Here is a 22,885-nt window from a genome sequence, read left to right as displayed (position 1 = left end):
AAAAACCCTTTAACAAGGATGTCAGAAAACTGCGAGACAGACACTCTCTCTGACTGAATAGTAACAGAGAGGTAGCCGTGTTAGTCTGTTGAATGTTATTTTTAGGTATGCCATCATGCAGTGATTTGAAACTTGGCTCCAAATTCATATTCAGGTTTAGTTATCAAATGCAGTCTTGGGTAAACAAACACCACTCCATTGGGTCATAGGGTCCCTTTTGCCAGGGCTCATTTAGGCTCTAGAAAGGCAAATTATTTCTCCAGTGTGCCACCATCTTGACCTTGCATTTAGTGTGTGCATGCACATAGGATGCATATAATGGTACGTTTATTTTGATTGCCATGTGTTAACACAGTTTTCAAGGGGAAATTCAAAAGAAGTTGCCTGTATTTGAAAGAGCACATTTGTTTCAAAGTTAGGTACCTAAATAGTAAAATTGTATTGATCATGAGTAATGTTTTGAATAATTCCAGTTTTGAATTTTTCATAGGACTTAATATCAAGTGGGTGTTGTGTAGATGTGCTTTTTCCCCCTTTTGTAAGTAAATAATTGTTTACGTGAAAAGATAGGCTCTCTTAGCTTTATTTTCTTGGATATTCCAGACTCTGTGTGTCATGATGCTTCTGTTTGTGGTACAAGCTTCTAGTAACAGGCTGTTTTAGGAGAATTCAGAAAATTATCAGGCAAAAATTTGAAATCAGCTTTCAAGTTCTCCCTGTTTTTCCTGTTAAAACTTTGAGGATTATGTATTTTAAGCATTAGATTGAGCGAGCAATGGGGTATTACTTTTAAACATTTTACTTTGTTTCAAATATGGTTTTAAAATTACATCATAGTCTTGAGTGTCTGAAAGCAATTATCACAAGGGCAGTGGTACATTTAATAAAACATAACCAAGGTTAGTGTTCTGAAAAGAAAGAAGAGATGTCAGTTGCCAATCCCTAGCCAAAGGAGACTGAACATGTCAGTTGAAAGTCATACAGCTGCAGTCCCCAGAGCCTGGGAAAGGAGTCTGAGTGCATTGTACTGACTGCAGCCTCTGCCAGTTAGTCTCATATTGACTTTATCAGGAGGTGAAGTGCTCTACCAGTTTAAAGCAAGCAAGGTCTGCTAAGGTGGGAGGCAAATATTAGCTGGGGTAGCATGTCATGCATGTTCCATTTGTATGTGAAGATAACAGCGACCTGAAATTGCTCAAATAATTTTAATGTGAAAATATAGGTTATGAGGTAGGGACCGCTCAAGCGTTACTTGAGCTCCCAAAGCTTTAGATTTAGGTTTAGATTAGCAAATAATGCAAGGGTTGTCTATCTTGGACTTCACTTGATTAAATGGCAGTTTTACTAAAGGTGAACACTTTAGGCCAAATCCTGCTCTGTTACGCTGATACTCTGGCAGTAATTCAGATGAATTCCAAGTTACTTCACTGGAGTCTCTGCAAGTTTGCATGTTCGTAAAGGAAGTCAGAGTCTGAGCTCTCTATGTGCAACATATGAATGCTTTTGTTCTTTAAAGGAAGATACGTGCTGTCATTAAACCTGTAACATTTAAAAGTGAAGGTTTTGTGAATGTGGCAAGGATTATTCAGGACCTTCTAATTAACAAATTGTATCAATAAGATGAAAGGTTATAGTTGCTTCATTACTGTACAGAACAAAGACTGGGAAGGTTCCATTTTAGAAGTGGTAGTAAATATATATTTTGAGCTGTCATTTTTTTTTTTTTGTTACTAAAGTAGTACTGGGCCCTAGTCTTTGAGTTATGACAGTTAATATTGCTGTTGACTTCTGTGTGTGCGCGAGGGCACATAGAGACAGTCCAAGAGTTGTATATTTCAGGATCATGCCCTTCATTAGCTTGAATAATTTCTTTTTGCTGCTTTTAGAATGTCTGTCTTTAGATGATTGTTTCTTAATAATTGTAACATTATACGCTGATTATGCCAGCTAGAAAACTTCCTGCACTGTGATATCAGGTGGCTAAAGTATCTCGCAATAAAGAAATGATTAATATTACTTAAAATACCTAGCTTCTGATGACCTTTAGCTAAAAGGGGAAGACAAGAGAAGCTATTAGCTTCAAAATTATGGTGAAAGGTGCCTAATAATGTTACTGAAACCCTACATATTATAACTGGAGCCCAAGCCAATATACTTACATGTGATCTCAAAATGGTTGGAGTATTTTTTTTTTTTTATAAATCTTCAGATATTGTGAATGGTTTTGTAAAATCAGACTTGTGTTTAAATATACCATGGTATCATTATTAGTATTTAGTATGTAAATTGACAAGTGATGTGATGAGGGATCTGTCTGTGGATGTGCAGAGAGGAAGGTAAATTGCACAGAACTCCACCAAAGAAATAAATCTGCAGTGTATTTCAATTTATGACTCTTTCAGGTGGTAAATGATAATCCTGGTCAGTTTCCCTCATAATAATAAGTGATACAGGATTTCTACATTCTGCAGTTTTTGTGCTTTTATTGTTGCTGGCATTCTGGATATTGATAAGGAATAATATAAATCACATCTGTTGAGTTGACTGGTATATTTTACTGTGACCTCGGCCTGTGCTGTGAGTACACAGATATAAGTACTCACAAGTTGTGCATCCCTCTGAATTACACAACACTCCCAAGGTTAGGAGAATTTTGGGTATCATGTTTGCTCTGACAATGAGTCAGGTGAAGAGGTTGATGAGTCAAGGGGGTTTTTGTATGGCTATTTGTAGCCTAACTGAGCAGAAGTATCTGAGGAGTCTTAGTTATTCAAGTGTGTTTTGAAGCTGCTGGATACAAATACACAGCCCTCAAAAAAAATCTTAGTGTAAAAGACTGATTTTTATCACTTAGATTAATTTGGAAGGTGCAGTTTTGCTTGTGCATATGATTTTCCTGCCTTTTTCCACGTTTAGATGTCAAATTATCTGATCGTATTTAAAAATTAACAGGCTATCTGTATCAGGAGTCACGTTTGATGATGCAAAGCTCTAGACTGTCTTGAAGTCTGTTTTTAAATTTAGCCGTAAGTGTGGGATGTTATTTTATTACTACAGGTTGAATCTCTCTAATCTGGAGCTCTCTTGTCCAGCAACTTCTGTGATTTGGCATGATTTTGTTAGCTGGATGACTGCTTATCATAGGTGTGGCCAAGTGTCCTGTGGTCCCATAAAGTTTATTTACAGCCACCAGTCCTGTCTCAGTATACTCTGTGCTGTTATTTAGCTGTAATTTACTCTTAAATGTCTTCTAAGAGCCCAGTAAGCAGTGGAAGTGTTGGTAGCATGCTAGAAAATATTGATCTCCCAACATCTGGCAAATTCTCTCGGCCAGTACCAGTCAGGACCCGAAGATGCTAGATGAGAGAAGTTCAACCTGTAATTTGTTTTCTACATTTTTATTTCTGTGTAGTTCTAATATACTCTTTTTCCTGTATTCTCTTGTTCTAGTCATGTATATGCATGCTGCTCCATCTCTCTTTCCCTGGTATATGGGGCTTCTCTTTTGTGGAACTCACAATCTGGCTCTGTTTTCTTGTTTTTCTCTGTGTATGTTTGGCTGAGGGAACCTTCTGTTAATGGGTAAAAAATTGACAGCATCATCACTTGCTTTTGTTGCATTCCCTGTACGGAGGACATGAAGCATATCCGTATATTGTACATGCATATTCAAGATATTGGAGCAGATGACAGTGGGACTGCACAGAAGTGACAAAGGATAGGATTTAGGCTGTGGCGTTGATCCTAACAAGTGTCCTTTTAAAGTGGCACAAAAAAGAATGGTCTAAAATAATCTTCTGCCATGCAGTATGTAACAATTATTAAAAACAGTGAAAAGTGAACAGCTTGTAATTCCAAAACTAACAGTAAAAGTTGGATTAAAACCTAGTCTTCTACAAAACACAATAAACACAGACCTTGAAATATTCATGGTGATGAAAAGTCTCTCTATTTACACATTATTAATGTTCTGAATAATAGTTGGATTGAAGAACAGATCTGAAATATTGAATGTTTCCAGGCTAAATTACACTTATATTATTCAACAAATGCCTAATAACAGATTTTGCATGCACAACATCTTCATTTTCCTTGGGCAATATCTCTGACCCAGGAGAGACAATGAATTTATTATTTGAATTAGTTTCACAGTCTCTCCAACCCAACACTCTGCTTCTATTCTTTTTGGATTACCCATGCCTGGCATTAAATTATTTTTTATGTCCTATGTTCCCATATAATATTTAAATCCCTTATCTCAGCTAGTAACATTATCCAGTCAACACGGCACTACAGCGTCTCAGTTCTGTGCAGATGTCTTGTCTGCTGCTTTCGCCAGAAGATAAATGAAGATGTTATGTGACACAGTCTCATCATTTCAATAATTAAACATTCTCATTTTTGATATTAGAAATTAAATTACACAACCTTCAGCATCATAACTCTGTTTTGTGACTGCATCATTTTTAGTTAGTTGCAATACTGTTGACTACATTAGGAGGAGCGTTTCACACCAAATATATAAACACTTTTATTAATTCTGGCATTCTTTGCCCAATTACTGTTTTATACCAGTAGGTTGCACCTCCCTGGTCTAGCATGGTTGGGACTAGACCAGTCCCAAACAAGAGAATTTGGCACACCAGGGTAGGTCCCTGGCTTCCAGGTATATGGTTCAGCTTGCCCCCACCCCTCCCATCTTCTTGCCCACCTGCTGGGGAGTCTCCTTGCTGTTTTGGCCCATGCTGCTGTGGGTCTTCAGCCCTGGCTCCTCAGAACTCTGGCCTGCACTGCTGCCATGGGGCCCTGGGGTGCCCTGTGTGTGGAGCTCCAGCTCTAGTCGCTGTCTGGAGCTTTGCTGGGCTGCAGGAGGTCCCCACTGGCCCTGGGTGCGGAGCTCCATCCCGGACCAGGGCTCTGCGGGGCTGCAGCGATGTTCTGGCCCTGGCGCGGGGCTGCAGCCGAGCTCCTGTCCACACCACTCATTGGGCCACAACCCTTGTCCTAGGTTCTCTGGGGCTGCAGGGGGGCTCTGGCTGGTTCTGCTATGGAGCTACAGCCCCGGAGGGCCTGTGCTCCTGGGGCTCTGGTTTGTCCTGTGCTCCCAGGCCTCCAGCCCTGGGCTGGACTCCTCTGGGCTGTAGTGGGGCTATTGTCTCTGGCCCCCGGGGGGCTCTGACTCTACCTTCCCAGAGCCCTGGCCCCTGGCTTCTCCAGGGCTCAACTTGAGCTTCTGCTGGGCTCTGGCTTCCTCCCCAGCCCCCATAGGGCTCCAGCCCCAGACCCGTACTGCTGCTTTAGGGATTCTGGCCCTGGCATGTTACTTCTGTGGGCTGACACAGTGCTTTGGCCCTGAATGCCCACCCCTTTGCAGCTGGCAGCTTGATCTTCTGGTCACAGGCTCTGTGGTACGGGAGCATCCATAGTCCTGCCAGACTGCGGATATTGTCAGACGAGAGTGTGTCAATTTTTGAAGGTGCAACCTGTAGTAATGTTTTATAGGGTGAGTACAAGGAATGATGTTTATGCATACCATTCTGCCCCGTCAGTGTGAGAAGGTTGTTGTAAGTGGGATGGGAAAAATCCTCCTTTGGGTCAGCATCAGAGAGGGCTTGGTCGGCCTCTCAGGAGAGAGTCACATTCCACCCAGCTGATGAGCAGAGCACTCAGCCATCCACCGCATGTGTTTCTATTGGTGGTGCATAGCTGCACATGCCTTGGTGCACATACCAAAATTTATTCCACCCATGGATGGTAAAGATCAGAGGGAACACGGGTCAGCATATATAGATCACCCCTCTTTATATTATGGATAATGAATCCAGTATTGTATTTGATCATAGACAAAAGACTCGAGTGTAATACAGTATTAATATATACAGTTGAGATTTGTGGAAGTATTACAAAGTGATACCAACTTTGTCAACTCTAAAACTGTAAATACAGAGATGTACTATTTTTGTGTGGGTGGTATGGAGCAGGAAACCTACTGAGTACAATTTTTTAAAAAGTAAGTAAATGTTATTGGCCAGGTCACTTACATGCTTTTGAAAACTTTACTGGCCATATGCACATATATGGGTGAAGGGGTAATTGTATATAAGAGCTATCTGATAAAAGTTTTAAAATATGCCTCCTATTTTAACTGTTTGTTTTGTTTGTTTGGAAGCACCTAATTGTGAGTTGGGAGCAAATTTGGATTTGTATGTGCTAATTTTCTTGAAAATTAAGAATGAAAATAGATAAAATATCTGTCCTTTTTGTGAAAGTCACCAATACAGTTATGTCTGCCAGAGATTGTTAGTACAGTAAAAGCTCTGTTATCTGGCACCCTCAGAGAACTGGGGATGCCAGATCACCAGATGTGCTGGACAGTGGAGTGGGGCTTTTGGCCTTGCTCCATCGCCACCACTCCTGCTGTTGTGAGCCAGAAAGCTGGCTCCCAGCAACGCTGCTGTCCTCTGCAGCATGGCAGCTGGCCTCCAACCCCACTGCTGCTAGCCCCACTCTTCCTCTGTCCCTGGCGTGGCAGCTGTTCCCCACTGCTGCTGATCCCACGATCATATGCTTAGTTAACCGGCACTGGCCATTGGGAGAGCACATGCTGGTTGATTTAGCATGCTGGTTATCTGATTTCTGGATAAATGGCTTTTACTGTGCAGCCTTTCTTATTTATTTAGAATGTAGTAAGTGCTGTCTCTAGCAAAAGAAATAGAACACCACCAGGTGGGCTCCATATATAAAGCACAAAGGTCCAAAAATTGTTATCGAGGTTGACAAATCACAAGAGCAGAGGGGTGGCAGGAGGGGGTGTGGAGTCAGAAGGTCAAGAGTTAGATTAAACAAAGTATGTAAAAGAGTCCTTATAATGGGTCAGGTAATTGCTCTCTGGAATTTGGATATAAATGAGAGTTCTGAGCAATCTCTCTGTAAAGTAAAACACAGTAAAACACAGACTTTCAGGTCATTAAGAAGAAGACATCTGAAGAAGTGGGTCTGTCTCACAAAAGCTCATCACCTAATAAATTATTTTGTTAGTCTTTAAAGTGCTCCTTGACTGCTTTTTGTTTTGATAGACTGCAGACTAACATGGCTATCACTCTGTCACCACCAGGTGGTGCTAGTGCAATGTGTTTAAAGAGCAACCTCAGCTTCACATTTTAAAATCTTTTTTTAATATCCATAAATGAGACCTGCACATAACACAAGGCTTTATGTACTTGGCACTAGGGCTTTTGGTGTAATTACCAGACATAAATTGAAGAATTATGTAGTGGGTCATTTGTGTTTAAGTGAGCTTCAGATATATGTAATTTTTCACTTTAAAAATTGGGATAAGGACATGGACAAAACCCTTTTTCACCTTTAGGATGGATTGTGTGGCCAGTAGGATTGCATAGTCTATAAACTTTCACCATGTTTTTGTTGATACAACCATTATGAAGCAATATATCATGGTAGCACATACAAAGCCTCCCAGTTCCCATACTATGGATGTGTGTACATTGCTATTCTTTGTTCAGAATAAATTATTTAAGTGTATTAATCAACAGTATGTACTTATTTTCTAGTAATTGCATAGTTACCATTTTATACTGTTCAAAAGTATGAAAAGGTATTTTACAGAAATGCCCAGAAAAAAAAGGGTACCTTGTTGTTTTGTTCATTATTTTAAGTAAAATTTAAAAAAAAAAGTTTAATTAAAAATAAAATAAAATAATCCAAGAAACCCAAATATTCATCAGTGTGACTTTTCTTAACAGGTAAAATATAATTTAAAAAAGCCCATTTTCAGAAGTAATTCAAAAGTCTATCTTAGGTAACATGTTGGGTTTCCTGAAAATTTTACCAACTACCCCTGTCTTCTTGAAAAGTTTGTAAAACATAACCTTCATCTGGTAAATGATAGGGCTAAAACCAATATGGACCAAATTCAACACAGAGGAACCACACATGATTCCTTCTGATGTTTCCAGGAATTCTCTGCTCATGCCAGGCTGAATTTGACCCTATTAGCTCTGTGATAGATAACCACATATATTTTCTGTTGGATGCTGATCAGTTACCTTAAACAGGGCTAAATAAGCCTTGTATAAATAAATACTCTGTTAATAAATAAATAAATACATAAAATAAATAAATACATTCAACCTTAATTTACCCAAGTAACCAAGTTTCCAGTCTTATGCACAAAAACCAAAACAAAACAGAAATTCTTCCCTTGCTGTAATACTTCTGTATTCAAGAGAAAGCATGTTAAAGTGCATAGTATTAGCCTCCCATGGGTGACAGCTTTGTTGGAACTAAGATGGAACAAAGTAAAATCATTTGGCAGCAATGTACCCTCTAATCTTTTTGATCCATGTGCGAAATAAATTTTATGTGCACTGTAGCATGTGCTAAAGTACACCACCAGTGGGATCAAAAATCATAGTCTTGAGCACTCTGCTAATCAGCTTCATGGTATTTGAATCTCTCCTGAGGGGCCGCGCAGTGCACAGCTTATAGGGAATATTGCATGGCAGGTATTAGTAAATCTGTCAAACCTTGGTTGAGTATGGAAGAATCAATCATATTCTCTGAATGTCTTCTCTAGAATGCATGGCCCTATGCTTTTGTCTGCATTTTCCAGTCTCATTTATGAGTACCAACAAAACAAAAAAGCAGTAAAGTAGCACTTTAAAGACTAACAAAATAATTTATTAGATGAGCTTTCGTGGAACAGACCCTTTCTTCAGACCATAGCCATACCAGAACAGACTCAATGTTCAAGTCACAGAGAACGAAAAATAGTAATCAAGGCTGACAAATCAGAAAAAAAAATGATCAAGGTGAGCAAATCAGAGAGTGGAGGGGCGGGGGGAGAGTTGAGAATTAGATTAAGCCAAGTATGCAGAAGAGCCCTTATAATGACCCAGAAAATTTGCATCCCAGTTCAAACCATGTGTTAATGTGTCAAATTTGATTATAAAAGAGAGTTCAGCAGCTTCTCTTTCAAGACTGTTGTGAAAATTCCTCTTCAGTAAGACGCAGACTTTTAAGTCATTAATGGAATGGTCCACTCCATTAAAATGTTGGGTGACAGGTTTGTGGATCAGGAGTGTGTGGAGTTTTTTGTGCTGGGTGAAAGCTTTGCTGGCTTTGGAGTCTCATATCTTGGGAGCCCAGTGGAGATTACTACAGACACGCAAAAGTATCTTTTGTGTATATCAGTCTTTTTACATATCTCATAAAAATGTGTTTTTACCTGAGTGCGTACTGTATTTTTTTCTAATTAAAAACATGTTATAGGACAGTGTTTTCAGTTTTGTGTGAAAGGAGTATAAAACATGTTCTTTTGGTTGTTTCTTAAGTTTTACTTAAAACTAGGAGTGGTTTTTTTTCCAAATATACAATTGAATCTCAGTAAATTTACCTGGATTGGTAAAGCAAAATTTTGACGAGTATCAGTAAACTAGTAAATCTCCTTGAATTCCTGGTCAAGTCACTTTTAGTTCTTTCCATGCCTTGCATGTTGAAAGAGAACAGGTAATAAATGAGGTGTACAGGATGAATCTTATTTTATGCTGCAGCAGGGGAAAATGTGTGCAAAATACTTATTAGTGGTTCCAGCAACTGCATATAAAAATGTGCATAACAACACTTTGTCTTGTTCCAGCTTTCTGTCTGTCCTGTAAATCTATACGTGGTTGTGAATCTTACTGTCCCCACTTATTGTCAAAATGCTGACTGACAATGTATTGTATATGCTTTCTTTGCTGATCTTTTTCTTAGCCTTTACAATTGTTATTGGTATTTATCTTATGTAACTGTGGATCTGGTAGCTTATGGAGGAGATAGCAGTGAAAAAAACAGAATGGAATAGTAAAAGGAGGTCAAAAATGGTTAGCACTTTGTTCCAGTATTATATACTGGTATCGTGCCTTAAATATCAAGGATGAAATCCTCTTCTCATTGATGTCAATGAATAGGGATGCCGTGAATTCACTCTGAAAGTACTTCTGAGTATAATTTACCCTATATTTATATGATTTGTAATATTTATTCTGTATGAACCCAGAGATGCTATTTTTATTTTTGAAACTAAGTGACGTAATTTGAAGTGTTTTCTGGTCATCATTACGAACTTAGACTGAGATTTAGTACAACTGACAACCGTATTTGACAGTTGCTTATTGATGTCAGTGAACTGGTAATGTACTCAACAATGTGTGTCAAAGTATATGGAAGTTCAGTTGCACTAAAATGTCTAAGTGATTTTTGGATGAGTCTATGCTACATGTGATATTCTAAATGTATGTAGTTTGTCAGTTGCCGCCAGACTGTACAGGAGATAAATGGTCAGGGTAGATTGATGTAAGTCATTGATTTAAATCATGATTTAAATCACTCCCCCCCAAAAATCACTGATTTAAATCACATTACCACAAATGCTATGACTGAGTGCACTTAATTTTAGAGTAAGCCCCATTGAACTCACTGGCAGTTTGTTTTTTTGGGAACACAAATATGGAATGGGGTTCCCTTGGAAAAGCTGAGTTATGCTGATGTACAACAAGAAACAGACTTATGGCATCACAATTACGGCCTGTGGCCATGATGCTGCAAAATAAGGAGCATGTATTATGTGATGCAGAAGAAAATGACAGTTGTAATTGGCAACTACAGATTTTTCTTGCTGCAGCTTTCTGTATTGTATACTTGAGTGACAAATTCTAGTTAACTAATTAAACAAGCCATAAGGATTAGCTAGGCTAAACTTTTTTTAATCCTACCAAGAGTATTCCAGCAAAGAGTTGGGGCTTCACTTGTCAAATCACGCTTATATCAAAAGGCACAAACAGAGTCTTGAAGAATAATGCATTGTAAATTGAATTATTTAAGATACTAACCAGTTGATCAACTCAACCATATCCACATCTTTGTCCACGTCATTTTCTTCCAATAAGCTGTTTTCCTAACGTTATTTTATGCTTGCAGCTAGGCCCTGCATCATCTGCTTGCACTTGACACATTTTCCTTTTTAACCCAGGGAACAGATTTCTTCACAATACTCCCAATTAGGCTCTGTGCTGAATAACGTCTTTCCTTTTTAGCTCAGTACACTCCAATGTTTCTGTGCTGCCCGTCTTGTCCTTATACATTGTCACTCTGTCTTTAAGACAATGTTTAAACTAACTCCTCAACTGTGTTTGGCCACAGTCCACCACCGCGTAAGCACAGAACAAAAACAATGCTATCCAGCTTGCATCTTTCTTTTCACGTTACTTTTTAGTCTGCTGAGAAACAGAAGTTGAAAGCCTTGAACTGAACTGAAGAAGCAGGAGCTAGTAGTTAGGCTGGACAGACTAGAGCCATTAATTAATTTTAATGAGACTGTAAGTTTTTGTGTAGCATGTTTATGATGAGATTTAATTCTAACTTATTATTAAATGAGAAATTTAGTATTGACATTTTAAAAAATCAGATTAAGATATATTTTATCCACCTTGTTTAAGTGATCCAATTAAATTACCAGCTAGTGTTTTTTTGTTTGGGGAAATCTGACTTCCTGATTGGTCACTAGTTATTAATTATACCACAGATTTTTTTCAACATCCCAGAGTCACTGCAGAGGAGGGCATTATGAGTAATGTACATGCTGAGAGGCCTGCCACTGAAAAAGCAAAGGTGTAAAAGGCAAAGAATAGGCTCACTGTCAGAACTAGAGGTGCTTTCAGCTTCTGTACTATTGTCTCACTGTGCCCCATCATATTTATTCTTCACTTTTATAAGAAGTAATTTCATTCATTATTTTAAAACTGTGTTTAAACATTTCTAATAATGCAAAAATATCACTGAATGAAATGAAGTCTTATCTATCTCAAATTGATTTTGATTATCTTCTGTGAATTTTTAACTGTTTGCTGTTCTATTTTGTAGCATTGTCAGTGAAGCTGGAGCATCCATCTACAGTGTTAGCCCAGAAGCTTCTAAAGAGATGCCAAACCTAGATCCTAACCTAAGAAGTGCAGGTATGAAATTAAGTAATAGTTTTATTCGGATAATGGAGTTGGTACATTATGTGATACTCAGTACAGAAATAAAAAGAGGGCCATAAGGGGAAGGGATGGACAGAAGAATGTGCTTTTACCTGTGACTTTGCATCTCTTTAGTTTTTCAGTTGTAAGATTGCATCAATATTATTTGGTATAATTTGCAAGGTATTTGAAGTATTGGCTATCTAACACTGTCTTCTGTCTAGACAAGGGGTGGCCAACCTTATGTCATCAGGGGGCCACACAGCAATATTCTACACGGTCTGGGGACCAAACACCAAATAGCCCTCAACCCTGTTGCCTCGCCGCTTAAACCCCTCTCAGCCCCAAACTCCCTCCCCGCAACCCACAGGCTTGAACCCCTCTCAGCCCCCAGGCATGAACCCCTCTCAGCCCCAAACTTTTCCCCCAGCCAGCCCCCAAGCTTAAACTTCCCTCAGCCCCAAATCACCCTGCAACCCCCAGGTTTAACACCCTGCAGCCCCAAACCATCTTCAAACTTAACCCCCTCACAGCCCCAAGCCACCTCCCTCTGCCTCCCCCAGACTTAAATTTCTCACCATCCTGAAACACCACCCCGCTTCCCAGGCTTAAATCCCTCACTTTCCCAGCCCACTGTCCCTTGTCCCCTGCTTAAATCCCTCACCGCCCCCAACTGCTGCCCCCCGTCCTAGGCTTAAAACCCTCACTGCTCCATACCACTGCTCCAAACCTCTGCTCCTCCATCCCCAGGCTTAAACCCCTAGCCGCCCCAAACCCAGGATTAATTTACCTTACAGAGGTGCTCTGGGTGCTTCCGGGCAGCTGTCTGTTCCCCTGAACACTCGCACTCCATTCCCCCAGCGTACAGCACAGCAGAGGCAATTGCACTTTTCTATGAACTAACCCTCATCTTTCTCACATCTCACACATGTATGTGTACATATGTACATACACATCTCTACTTCATATTTTGCCGAGAATGAGGTCACTTTTCGTGTGTTCTGCATGGGTATAACTTCCACTGATTGTAGTGGGGTCAGGATTAAACACACAGATTCCAGCTCTTCAGAGGACAGAGATACAGGTGCAGAGTGGAGTTGTTTTGTGACTTTGTTTCCATTTTCATCATTGGTAAATTGTATTTCTGTAGTTTATGTATAAGTCTCGCTTAGACTTTCCTGTCTTTCAAAAATAAATAGTTTGTCAAAAGTGACCACACCCTTCTAAAGGTGCTTTATTCCTGTCAAATCAATTAACAGGAATTCCCAATATTCCAAACACTGGGGAACTTCTTTAAGTTTAAAAATGTATAGGAATAGCTTAGTTATTAAAGGAATATTATGTGGACCTTACCAGATGTAGAGGGATAGAATATTTCATGCTTCCACATGTGGATTTCTCCTACCCCACCTCACATGGAGAAGAGTTGGATTCTGTGGCATAAAGTTAATTTATTATAATAAATTACAGTTGTTAGACTAGTACTTGGGACCTTGCCTCCCTAGGCTACCCTGTTGTTCTTAGCCAGTCATATCTATATTACAGGAAGACACCTGCAGCTGATACCTGCTCATGGCCTGTGGGGCTATAAAATTGCAGTGTAGCTCTTTGGCTCAGGCTGTGAGACCCTTCCCTTGCTGCTGTCCCAGAGCCTGCACTCCAGCTTGAGCCAAAAATGTCTACACAGCGGTTTTGATAGCCCAGGAGCCCAAGTCATTTGACACAGGGTAGCTGCCATGGTGCTGGAACTAGGGATGCTGGTGATGCTGCAGCATCCCCTGGCATAGTGATTCCCAGTATACCCAGGATTTACAGTTTAATGGTTCTCAGCGTGCCCACTGCATAAGTTCCAGTGCCCTGGCAGCTGCAGTAATTTTATTGCAATATAGACCTCGCAAGTGTGGCCCTCACCGTCCTGTTTGCTAATTTACTCCTTTGTGACTACCCCGTTCAGGAGCCATGCTGAGTCTGTAAACATGACCTCAGGGTAAGGATGGACTGCTTAGTGAATCTTTGATGCTTTTATTGAGTGACCATATTTCCCCAGGCTAACTACAGGACACCCTAGGGAGCTGGGAGCCAAGCAGCAGCCACGCTGGTTCAGCTCTTCACTTCCCCAAGGTGTGGGGAGCTAGGTGGCAGCTGTGTCGGTCTGGAACCAGGTGGCAGCCTCTCTCCTGTGCAGATATGGGGCAGTTAGCCCCTTTGTTAAAATAAATCAGGAGACCTTCCTGGTGCCTGACATACAGGGCTGTCTTGGCCAAAACGGGATGGGTGGTCACCCTATGCTTTTGGGAAAACATGCTGTCCTGTGAAACATTGGGTAACTTGCATTTATCTTAGGAAATAAAGCTGGTGGTCAAAAGCAGGTCTGTAATAGATAAATTGTTTCAACATTAACTAAGTAGAGCAGTATTTCCCAATTTTATTTGGCCATGGATCCCTTTTAAGCTCAAATTTTGCAGAACCCTGTTCACAAGTTCTGCCTCCCTCAGACCCCAAACCCTCCCCCAGCTCCAAGCTTTACCTGCCTCAACGCCCAAATCTGAACCCCATCCTCAAGCTTTACCCCGATCCTGCAAACCTGCCCCCCCCAGGCTTAACTGGTTTCATCCTCAAACCCACCCCTATCCCCAGGCTTAACCCACCTCAGGACCAAACCAGCCCCCAGGACTAACTCATCCATGTCAATGGCTGGGAAACCTATGCTGGGCAGCCACGTGCACCCAGCCAAAGGAAGGCTGGCATGGAGGTGTTCCCCGACAAGTGTGAGCAGAGCCATACCCACCGGAGGGGTGCAGGTGCTTGGGTAGGGTGGCAAGTGAGGGGCTCTCTGTGGTTTTCTGCTCTTGCCGCTAAAATAATGGAATTAAATTCAGTTGGTTTAACAGCCAGATCCCTCCTGCTGTCCTGCCAGCCGTTAAACCAGTTAAATTAATTCCGTTGTTCTAGTGGCAGCAGGGCAGGGAGCCACAGAGGAATTTTCTCGCCGAGCTGTTATTTTCACTATATGGAGCCCTGGGGTCTGCAGAACACGATTTGGGAAACACTGATGCTGTGAATTGCATCGCTCTATGAAAAACAGACATTGCTTCACCTTATTACCACTGTTAGCATTACATGGCTAATTTTCAAGAGAAAAGAGCATAATGGAAGCATAGTATTGAAAAAGAATCAAAGTAGCTGATGTAACTATATTTACTACTTTTTCCTCCTTGAATATATCATGTAATCTTAGATTTCTCTTGTTTGTTGTGGGCAGGCATCTGATAATATGGTATCAAAGATACCTTTTGTTCTAATTAAGTTGCATCATGTTAGGTTCTCTGTATACTAAATGGAATTTATTGCACTAAAAGAAGCTGATAGTTGCATGATGAAGTGTGACATTTCTAATTAAAATAAAAGGTACTGCAGACATACTATGTGGGGCATCTGTGACCTTAACAGAGTTTATCACTTTAACAGGTCTCTCAGTCCAAAGTAGACAGTGCTATCTATATCTATCTTATCAGCAGTAGCCTTATGTCTGACCATGAGCTACATGAATATAATCTCTTAGAAAATACATTATATTGAAGAATTCACTTTCACATCGTGTGGATATTTTAGCACAATTATGGTACAGGTTGCACCTCACTCGTCTGGCACCCTCAGGACCCAACTGGTCCCAAACAAGGGAATTTGCTGAACGAAGGAATGTCCCCTGCTGCTGGCCCTCCAGCCTGCTGCCCCTCCTGCTGCTGACTCCATTTTGACTCACTGGCTCCCCCTTACCTTCTGCCCTGCCATGGCCTCTGCTGGGCTCACACCAGCCCTGGCCTACTGGATGCGGATGCTATCTCCAGCTGGCCCCTAACAAAGTCTGGCTGAAGGCCCAGCTGGGCTGCTAAACTCAGCCCTAACCACTGGCACTGATGTGGTGAGTATATCTGCTCCCTGTCGCAGTGGCATCAGTCCCAGCTGGGCTTCTTGCACAGCTCTGGCCCCCTCAGGGCTGCTGAATGCATCCCTAACCCCGTGGGAACCAGCTGCATCCCTGGCTGAAATGCCGGATGCAGCCCTATCACAGGGCCCCAGGATAGGAACCCAACCCCTCTCTCCTTCCCAGGGCTGTTGGCCCCATCTGCTGGACCATGAATGTTGCTAGACCAGAGAATCCTGGTTTTGGGAGGTGCAACCTGGACTGTTAAGTAACCATTGTTTGTTTAAATTTATCTTTATTCTCATGCAGTTCTGACATGCTGTTCAAAAATGTAATACAGTTACCCTTACTGAAAATACTTTATTTCTTATCAATGAATACATGGATGAGTATCAGAGAGGTAGCCATGTTAGTCTGTATCTTCGAGAACAACAAGAAGTCCTGTGGCACCTTACAGACTTACAGATATTTTGGAGCATAAGCTTTTGTGGGCAAAGACCCGCTTCATCAGATGCATCAGATGGGTGTTTGCCCGCAAAAGCTTATGCTCCAAAATATCTGTTGGTCTGTAAGGTGCCACAGGACTTCTTGTTGTTCTGCATGGATGAGTGTTCACTTAGCCAAGACCACTGCTACATTGACATTAATTGTCGATCTCAGTAGATGTGTCAAGAACTGAATTAGTATTCTATCAGTTTTTGAGCTTGTCCTTAAGAAGGCTGTGGCGAAGCTATTTTGGTGTGGGGTTTGGCTTGAGCATGACAGAATGATCTGTTCTCTTCCAGCCTCCTCACATCTGTGCAGAAGAAGGGCGCCAAAATAAGTTCCTGTAACCTGCACAGAGACGCCTTGAGGCAAATTAGGATGTATACTGTATCAGCTTCTGGGAGCTTATTTAGTCCGCAAGGGTCCATAGGTAGATAAATGGTCTATTCTAATTTCTCGCTGATGTGTAAAGTTGTATGAGTGCATGTTGGCTTAATCTCAGACTTGACAGGACGGAGTTGATTGTGGTGAGTTGGATGAAATCTCTTGAGTTATGATATGTCTCCTGTCTTGCTTCAGTATTGAATGGATTCACACATCATTTCATCAAATATTTGCAATGTAATGATGATTTTGAAGCCTTGAAGTGCCAGATGGATTCTGTAGTCAGCTTGCTTTCATGTGACTCTAGTAAGTGATTCTAACTGTACTTAGTGTCCTTATCCCTTATTTATTCTCTTATGCCCTGCAAAGTGCAGTCCATGCGAAATTAACCTTTGGGACCATTTGGAAGCTAAATTTGGTTCTGAAAATTGTGTGTTTGCCTAGAACTACAGATACCATGTCAAAACAATTTCATGAGTGACTACTGGTTTCTTGCTTGTTTTTGTGTGTGATTTTAGGTTGTTGACCCTTATCCATTACTCTCTCAAGGTTTAGGTCCTGGTTATGTGAGAGTCTGCCTCTCTTGCCATGTACCATTATTGTAACTGAAATTAGATGAGGTTTTCTGTCTTCTGGTCCCTAGTTTTCAGTGCTGGGGTCTGGAGGTACAATGTTCCCAGAGTCCTTGGCTGCAGAACTTCCTGTTTCCACTAAAATCAGACCTGTAGGGGGACCATAGAGGATCCATCTCACTTAATTGATTTTTTCCTGAGTGTCCGATTTATGAAAGTAAGAGAGAATTTAACAAGGACTCCACCATTATTAACACTTATTATCAAATATTGTGTTGTTTGTGCATAAATAGTACATGTGATTACACGGTGTCTGTGGTTCAACTAATTTTACAGTTTTCACTGTATTCCAGTAAAAGAGAAGGGAGAGATAGTGGGCCTTCAGTGGGCCATTTAGGGATCTGGGAGAAACATTAAAAAAAAAAAAACCTGCCAGGGATAGTGATAGGTTCTGCTGTGAGTGGAGGGAACTGAACTTGATGACCTCTGAAGGTCCCTTCCAGTTCCGTGAGATAGGTATATAATTTTTCTGCTTAATCTGGATTTCAGAAGTATGACATGCATACTCCTTAGGCAAACCCTAACCAAGTGTTCATAATGGTGTCATCTTTGATAGTAGATTTCCTTTGAATTTTATCGTTCTAATGGGCAGATAAGCTTAATGTTCTAGTAGTAGTATTTGAAATCTGGTAGACTTAGAAAATCAATGATGTTACCATAAACATATAAAATTTCCAGCAATTCAGGATTCAATTGAAATAAAAACATATATCTGACTTTTTGGAAGTTGGGGCAGATGGGGTCCTGCCTACAGAATAAAGATTATATTTAGATTAAGGTTATTTTAAACTGAGGTTTTTACATTAATATTTATTTTAAGGTCTCTTTGTTCTGTTGGAGTCAGAATGCACACATACATCATGAAGCAGTAGTACATTGAGGCAGCATACCTGCTGTTTTCTGTTTTAATTATGATGTACAACTATTTCAGTTACTGTAAAAAAAGGGATTTGTTTAGTTCTGGACCACTGAAAATCTTGTTAGCTACACACCACCCACAACTGATGTTTTGGTTGTGGTTGTTCAGGGTGCAGGATGGAGGAGGAGATGTATATTATGTTTGTCACAGGTACAAATGTCTAGGATGAGTAGTGTCTGAGTGACTGTGTGATTTAGCAAGCAGTCGATCAAGTGGAATATTTATTTCGACTACTGTGCTTAACCAAAACCTTGATAAAAGTAATGTTTTTTAATAACAGCACTGCTTCTGGGTCCTGGAGCTTGATTGTGGCAGGAAGGTTGAGAAAGGCTGAAATAAGATTATGTAGCAGTTCTGAATGTGTTACAGAATGGTAGTACTAATTTAGGAATGCTTCAGTTTCAGGATAGTATATTTCACATGAAGTTTTTACCATTCTGATAAAATGTTTTTCTTTGGTAACCATTTTACTTTCTTTTTTTCTTAACTAGTTAAAACTAAAATAAAATGCCTGGTGTGCCCCTACCTGTGCAAGGTAATAGAGACAATCCATAGTATGAATATTTCTTTAGACATGGGTAGAATAGGAAAGGGCACTTACCATGTACAGACAAGGACATCTATACTTCCCTCTGTCAGAAAAGATCACCATACTAGACCCTGTCTTTACCACTTAGTGCAGTGAAGCACTAAGTTAATTGCACTTAGTGCAGTGAAGCACTTTTTAATGTTGTGTTTACCTGCTTAAGCAAGATCAGTAGATTTCGAAATCCATAATACAGTGAACTCAAGAAACATATGTCTTCATCTCAGCACGTCAGGGCTTGGGGTCCTGTGTTTGACTTCATAGTTGTGTTTCCCAATTAGCATGAGAATGAGCTGCAAATATGTAAATAAATGAAAGTTACATTTTGGACAGGCATTCAGTGCCAAGAGAGTGAGAATGTGTAGTATATTCTTTTTGCAGGTATGGTATTGAAAAGGCAGCGATTTAAAGAATGATTTCTGAGGATAAAGAGTGTCTCAGAGAGCAAAAGGTCACCTAGCACAGCTTGGCATAGCATTGTCAAATCCCATCTGCTTGTCTTCTCTCCACAGGGCAGAATACATTGGATTATTGTATGCTCAAAGTTCAGCAAACCATTTGCACTTTCTCTTGCAAGAGAAAACCTCATAGGCTTGTTGGGACTTTGAGACTGTCATGCTGCAGGGGTTAGTACCCTTGGGTGCTGTTAAAGATAGAGATGTACAGTTCAGAGCTGTCATAGTGCCCAACAAATGGAAGGTAAAGATAGGAGACAATATAATTTCTTCTGACTTTATCTTAAGGAAAATAAAATCATTTGATGCTTAGATGTGTGGGACATAGTGCCTTGATGTCTAGTTGAGCTAATTTCCTTTTTTCTTCTTAAAAGAGCACCACTCCCCCTCGGCTGCTGAAAAGAGGTCATTTTTCAAAAACTTTTATACAAAAGTCTTATGATTAAACCTCCCCCAGTGGTTTAGAGTCACTAAATAGCAATGGCAGGTCATGTAGTGTGGATGTGGATTTCTTAGATTTAGAGAGAGAAAATAAAGGGAAATCAGCTGTATGCGTTGTATACTATTTTGATTTAAATACACAGCATTAGCAATTTTTGGAGTATAGGTGAATAATTATAATGCAGAACAAAATAAAATTATACCACGTCGCCTCTGTCATGCAAACTATATTACCAAGAAGATTTATAGAGTTTAATGATCCATTTAATCATAGTAGAGTGGCAGAAAATAAACCATTTCTTCTTCCATCTGAAATGTGACATGAGTTGGAGTGTCTTTGGGCAGGGATGTTCAGGAAAGCTGCTCCCGATGTCGGGAATTCCACACAGCGGAAGGACAGGAAGGAGATCTGATCTAGATGAGTGGAGGAAGAGCTGCAAGTCTCTTGTATTAGCTGAAGCATTACTGTTGGTGGTTCATGAATAAAATTGAACTTTATCCTTCAGTGAACGGGAATCCTAAGAATTGTACCTGTAGAAATTATGTAATTATAATAATTGGAGATACACATCTCCTAGAACTGGAAGGGACCTCAGGAGGTCATCTAGTCCAATACCCTGCCATCTTGACAGGACCAAGCACCATCCCTGACATATATTTGCTGCAGTTCCTAAATGGCCTCTTCAAGGATTGAGCTCACAACTGTGAGTTTAGCAGGCTAATGCTCAAACCACTGAGCTATCCGTAACCCCTCTAATCACACGTCCTACTTCAGTACCATGTATAAAGTCTTTGTGTGAAATGCCTGAGAATTTTCCTAATCTGAGAAACCTTGTAGGAATATAAAGGTTTTTAAAATTACCATTGAATGATTTCGTGCTTCGTAGTGGGAATAACTGAGCCAATATGCCAGATGGATTTATTTGACTTGTAACTCTAAGTACAGAGTATTGGTCAGTCTTTCCTTGTCAGTGTGGAAGGCTTATTGTTGAGCAGGCATGTGAGAGAAAGAGAGCGTGAGCATGAGTGAGTGAGAAGAGATGGAGTGAAGTCCCCAGCCTCCAGGACCGCCTTATCTTGTGCACTGGCATTGAGTTGTTGAACAATGGTCTAAGCTGTTTTCAGTAGCAGACCTTGGAGCTCACTTAAATATTAGCCTGTCTATTCTTGTGTGGTAACCCCAGAGCCTCACCACTGGACTTAAAAGAAGCAGAGCCTTATACCATCCTGCCTGAGTGGGGTGAACATTGCCTTGTCTGCCTGTTGTTTGAGTCCATGTTTCCATCAACATGAGATGTTGGTATGTTCCTCTCATCAGAAACATGGTGTGTACTTTCATGTAGGCCACAAGTTCTCAAATGGTGGTCCATGATCTACCATGGTACTCCATTCGGGTGGTCTTCAAATAGTTTCTTTTAAGATGTGCACCAGATGGCTGCATATGAGAGAATGAAGGGCTGCCCATCTTATTAGTGGCTTGCAGGCGTGGCTCCACTAAATAAATGTCTAGACTCTGGATCCTCACATGTAGGGTGAGGTGGTGGTCTTGGGTGAATAAGAGAGTAGGTGCATATGGGATCAGTGAGGTGGGAGAAATAGAAGGTAGGTGTGGGGAAGAAGAGAGGGTGGGGTAATTTGGGAAATGCAGGACTGCAGTGGCCAGAAAAGCTCCAAGGTTGCAGCTGCTGTGTAAAGAAAGCTTCCTTCTCAGCCTCAGCTCTGTGGCTGCTGTGATGTATTTTCATTTGTAAAACAAAAAAAAAAAGCATTGTGTTCTTATTAAATACTGCTTTTGTTTAGTCAAAACTTTTTTTACAATAGTTAGGTAAAGGTACAAACAACACTTGGAAAGTTGAGTAAGAGGTCCAGTGAGATCTTCAGCAAATTTTCGAGTTGTCCTAGAAAAGTAAAATTTGAGAAGCGCTGGCCTAGGTTAACCTTTGTGGCTAAAAGGGCGTATATTTTTAGTAATAGTGTGGTGCCGAGATTTGACTTGAAGTGCCTTTCTTCTGTCTTATTGGCGTTTGCTTCAGTGCATGCCTGCATTTCTCATATCCCTGAGTGATTCAGAATTCAGTGGACACGTTCCGCTGGCCCTTTCCTTTTGTGTGTTTTGTGGTATAATCCCATCCTATTCTTCCATCAGCTGGGAATGCTGTAAGCAACCTTCTTGAGACGTACAACATTACTGCAGTCTGTTGCAAAACAGGCTTTCACAAGTATGATGGAATGATGGAAGTAGCATCCTTCATTTACTGCACATACATCTCCTCCTGGAGGCTCTTTCTCACTTCTGTGATGTTTGAAGCTCCCACCAGATTGAGAAGCAATTGAGGCAAGGCTACTGAACTTGGGTTTTAGGTATGGCAGTTTGTTATGCTATTGAAGATTAACTTCTGTTTTCTTAATATTCAGCAGAAGATATTCTGGGTTAATGGAAAAGAATATTTTGTTGACATCAATAAATAACTTTCTTGAGTAGAAAACTTTAAGAAAGTTTTACTTTTTATTAACAATGGCACCAAAACAATGCTGTGGTGATGCATTAAAATTAATACCAGTTGAATTGTAAATTGTACACTGCAGATTTTTTTATTTTAAGTTGCCTGTTTAAACAGACTGGGAAGAAATCCCTTTTTTGATTAAGTATAATCTAATGTGACTCTTCGAGGAATGAGTAAGAGTCATTTCAGGCTTCAGTTAGAAAAGAAAAAAAGCTGCTGCGATGTCATCCTCATCTTGTTCAGAATAAAAATGGTAATATCTTATAAAATATCAATTCAGGAATGCTCAAAACTCAGGCAAAAGAAGTTTGTTTATTGAACATCTATTTCTGAGTAAAACGTTACTTTCAAACGTCAGTTTATTTTTCACTCTTGTGTAAAGATTTATTATATATATTTATATATAAAATATACATAAGTATTTTTTGAACTTCCTTTTGTATTCATCTATCTTTAGAGATTTTTGTATTGTGCTCATTGAAGATTGTAATTCATTTTTTCACTAATCTTAAGCAGATAACAGGTAATCATTT

General features: G+C 40.3%; 1 protein-coding gene across 3 annotated transcripts in view; it reads left to right on the top strand.

Annotated features, from left to right (window-relative positions):
- SRBD1 (S1 RNA binding domain 1) overlaps positions 1-22,885 on the top strand; it is a 207,714-nt gene that overhangs the window by 94,731 nt on the left and 90,098 nt on the right. For all 3 annotated transcript variants that reach the window (XM_074989638.1, XM_074989637.1, XM_074989639.1), the window contains one exon: positions 11,923-12,014. In XM_074989638.1, coding sequence (XP_074845739.1) covers positions 11,923-12,014 — 92 coding nt within the window. The remainder of the gene's footprint in view (positions 1-11,922; positions 12,015-22,885) is intronic.

This window comes from Carettochelys insculpta, chromosome 3 (assembly GCF_033958435.1).
Source record: "Carettochelys insculpta isolate YL-2023 chromosome 3, ASM3395843v1, whole genome shotgun sequence".
Classification (NCBI taxonomy): domain Eukaryota; kingdom Metazoa; phylum Chordata; order Testudines; family Carettochelyidae; genus Carettochelys; species Carettochelys insculpta.
This window is presented reverse-complemented; position numbering and strand designations above follow the sequence as displayed.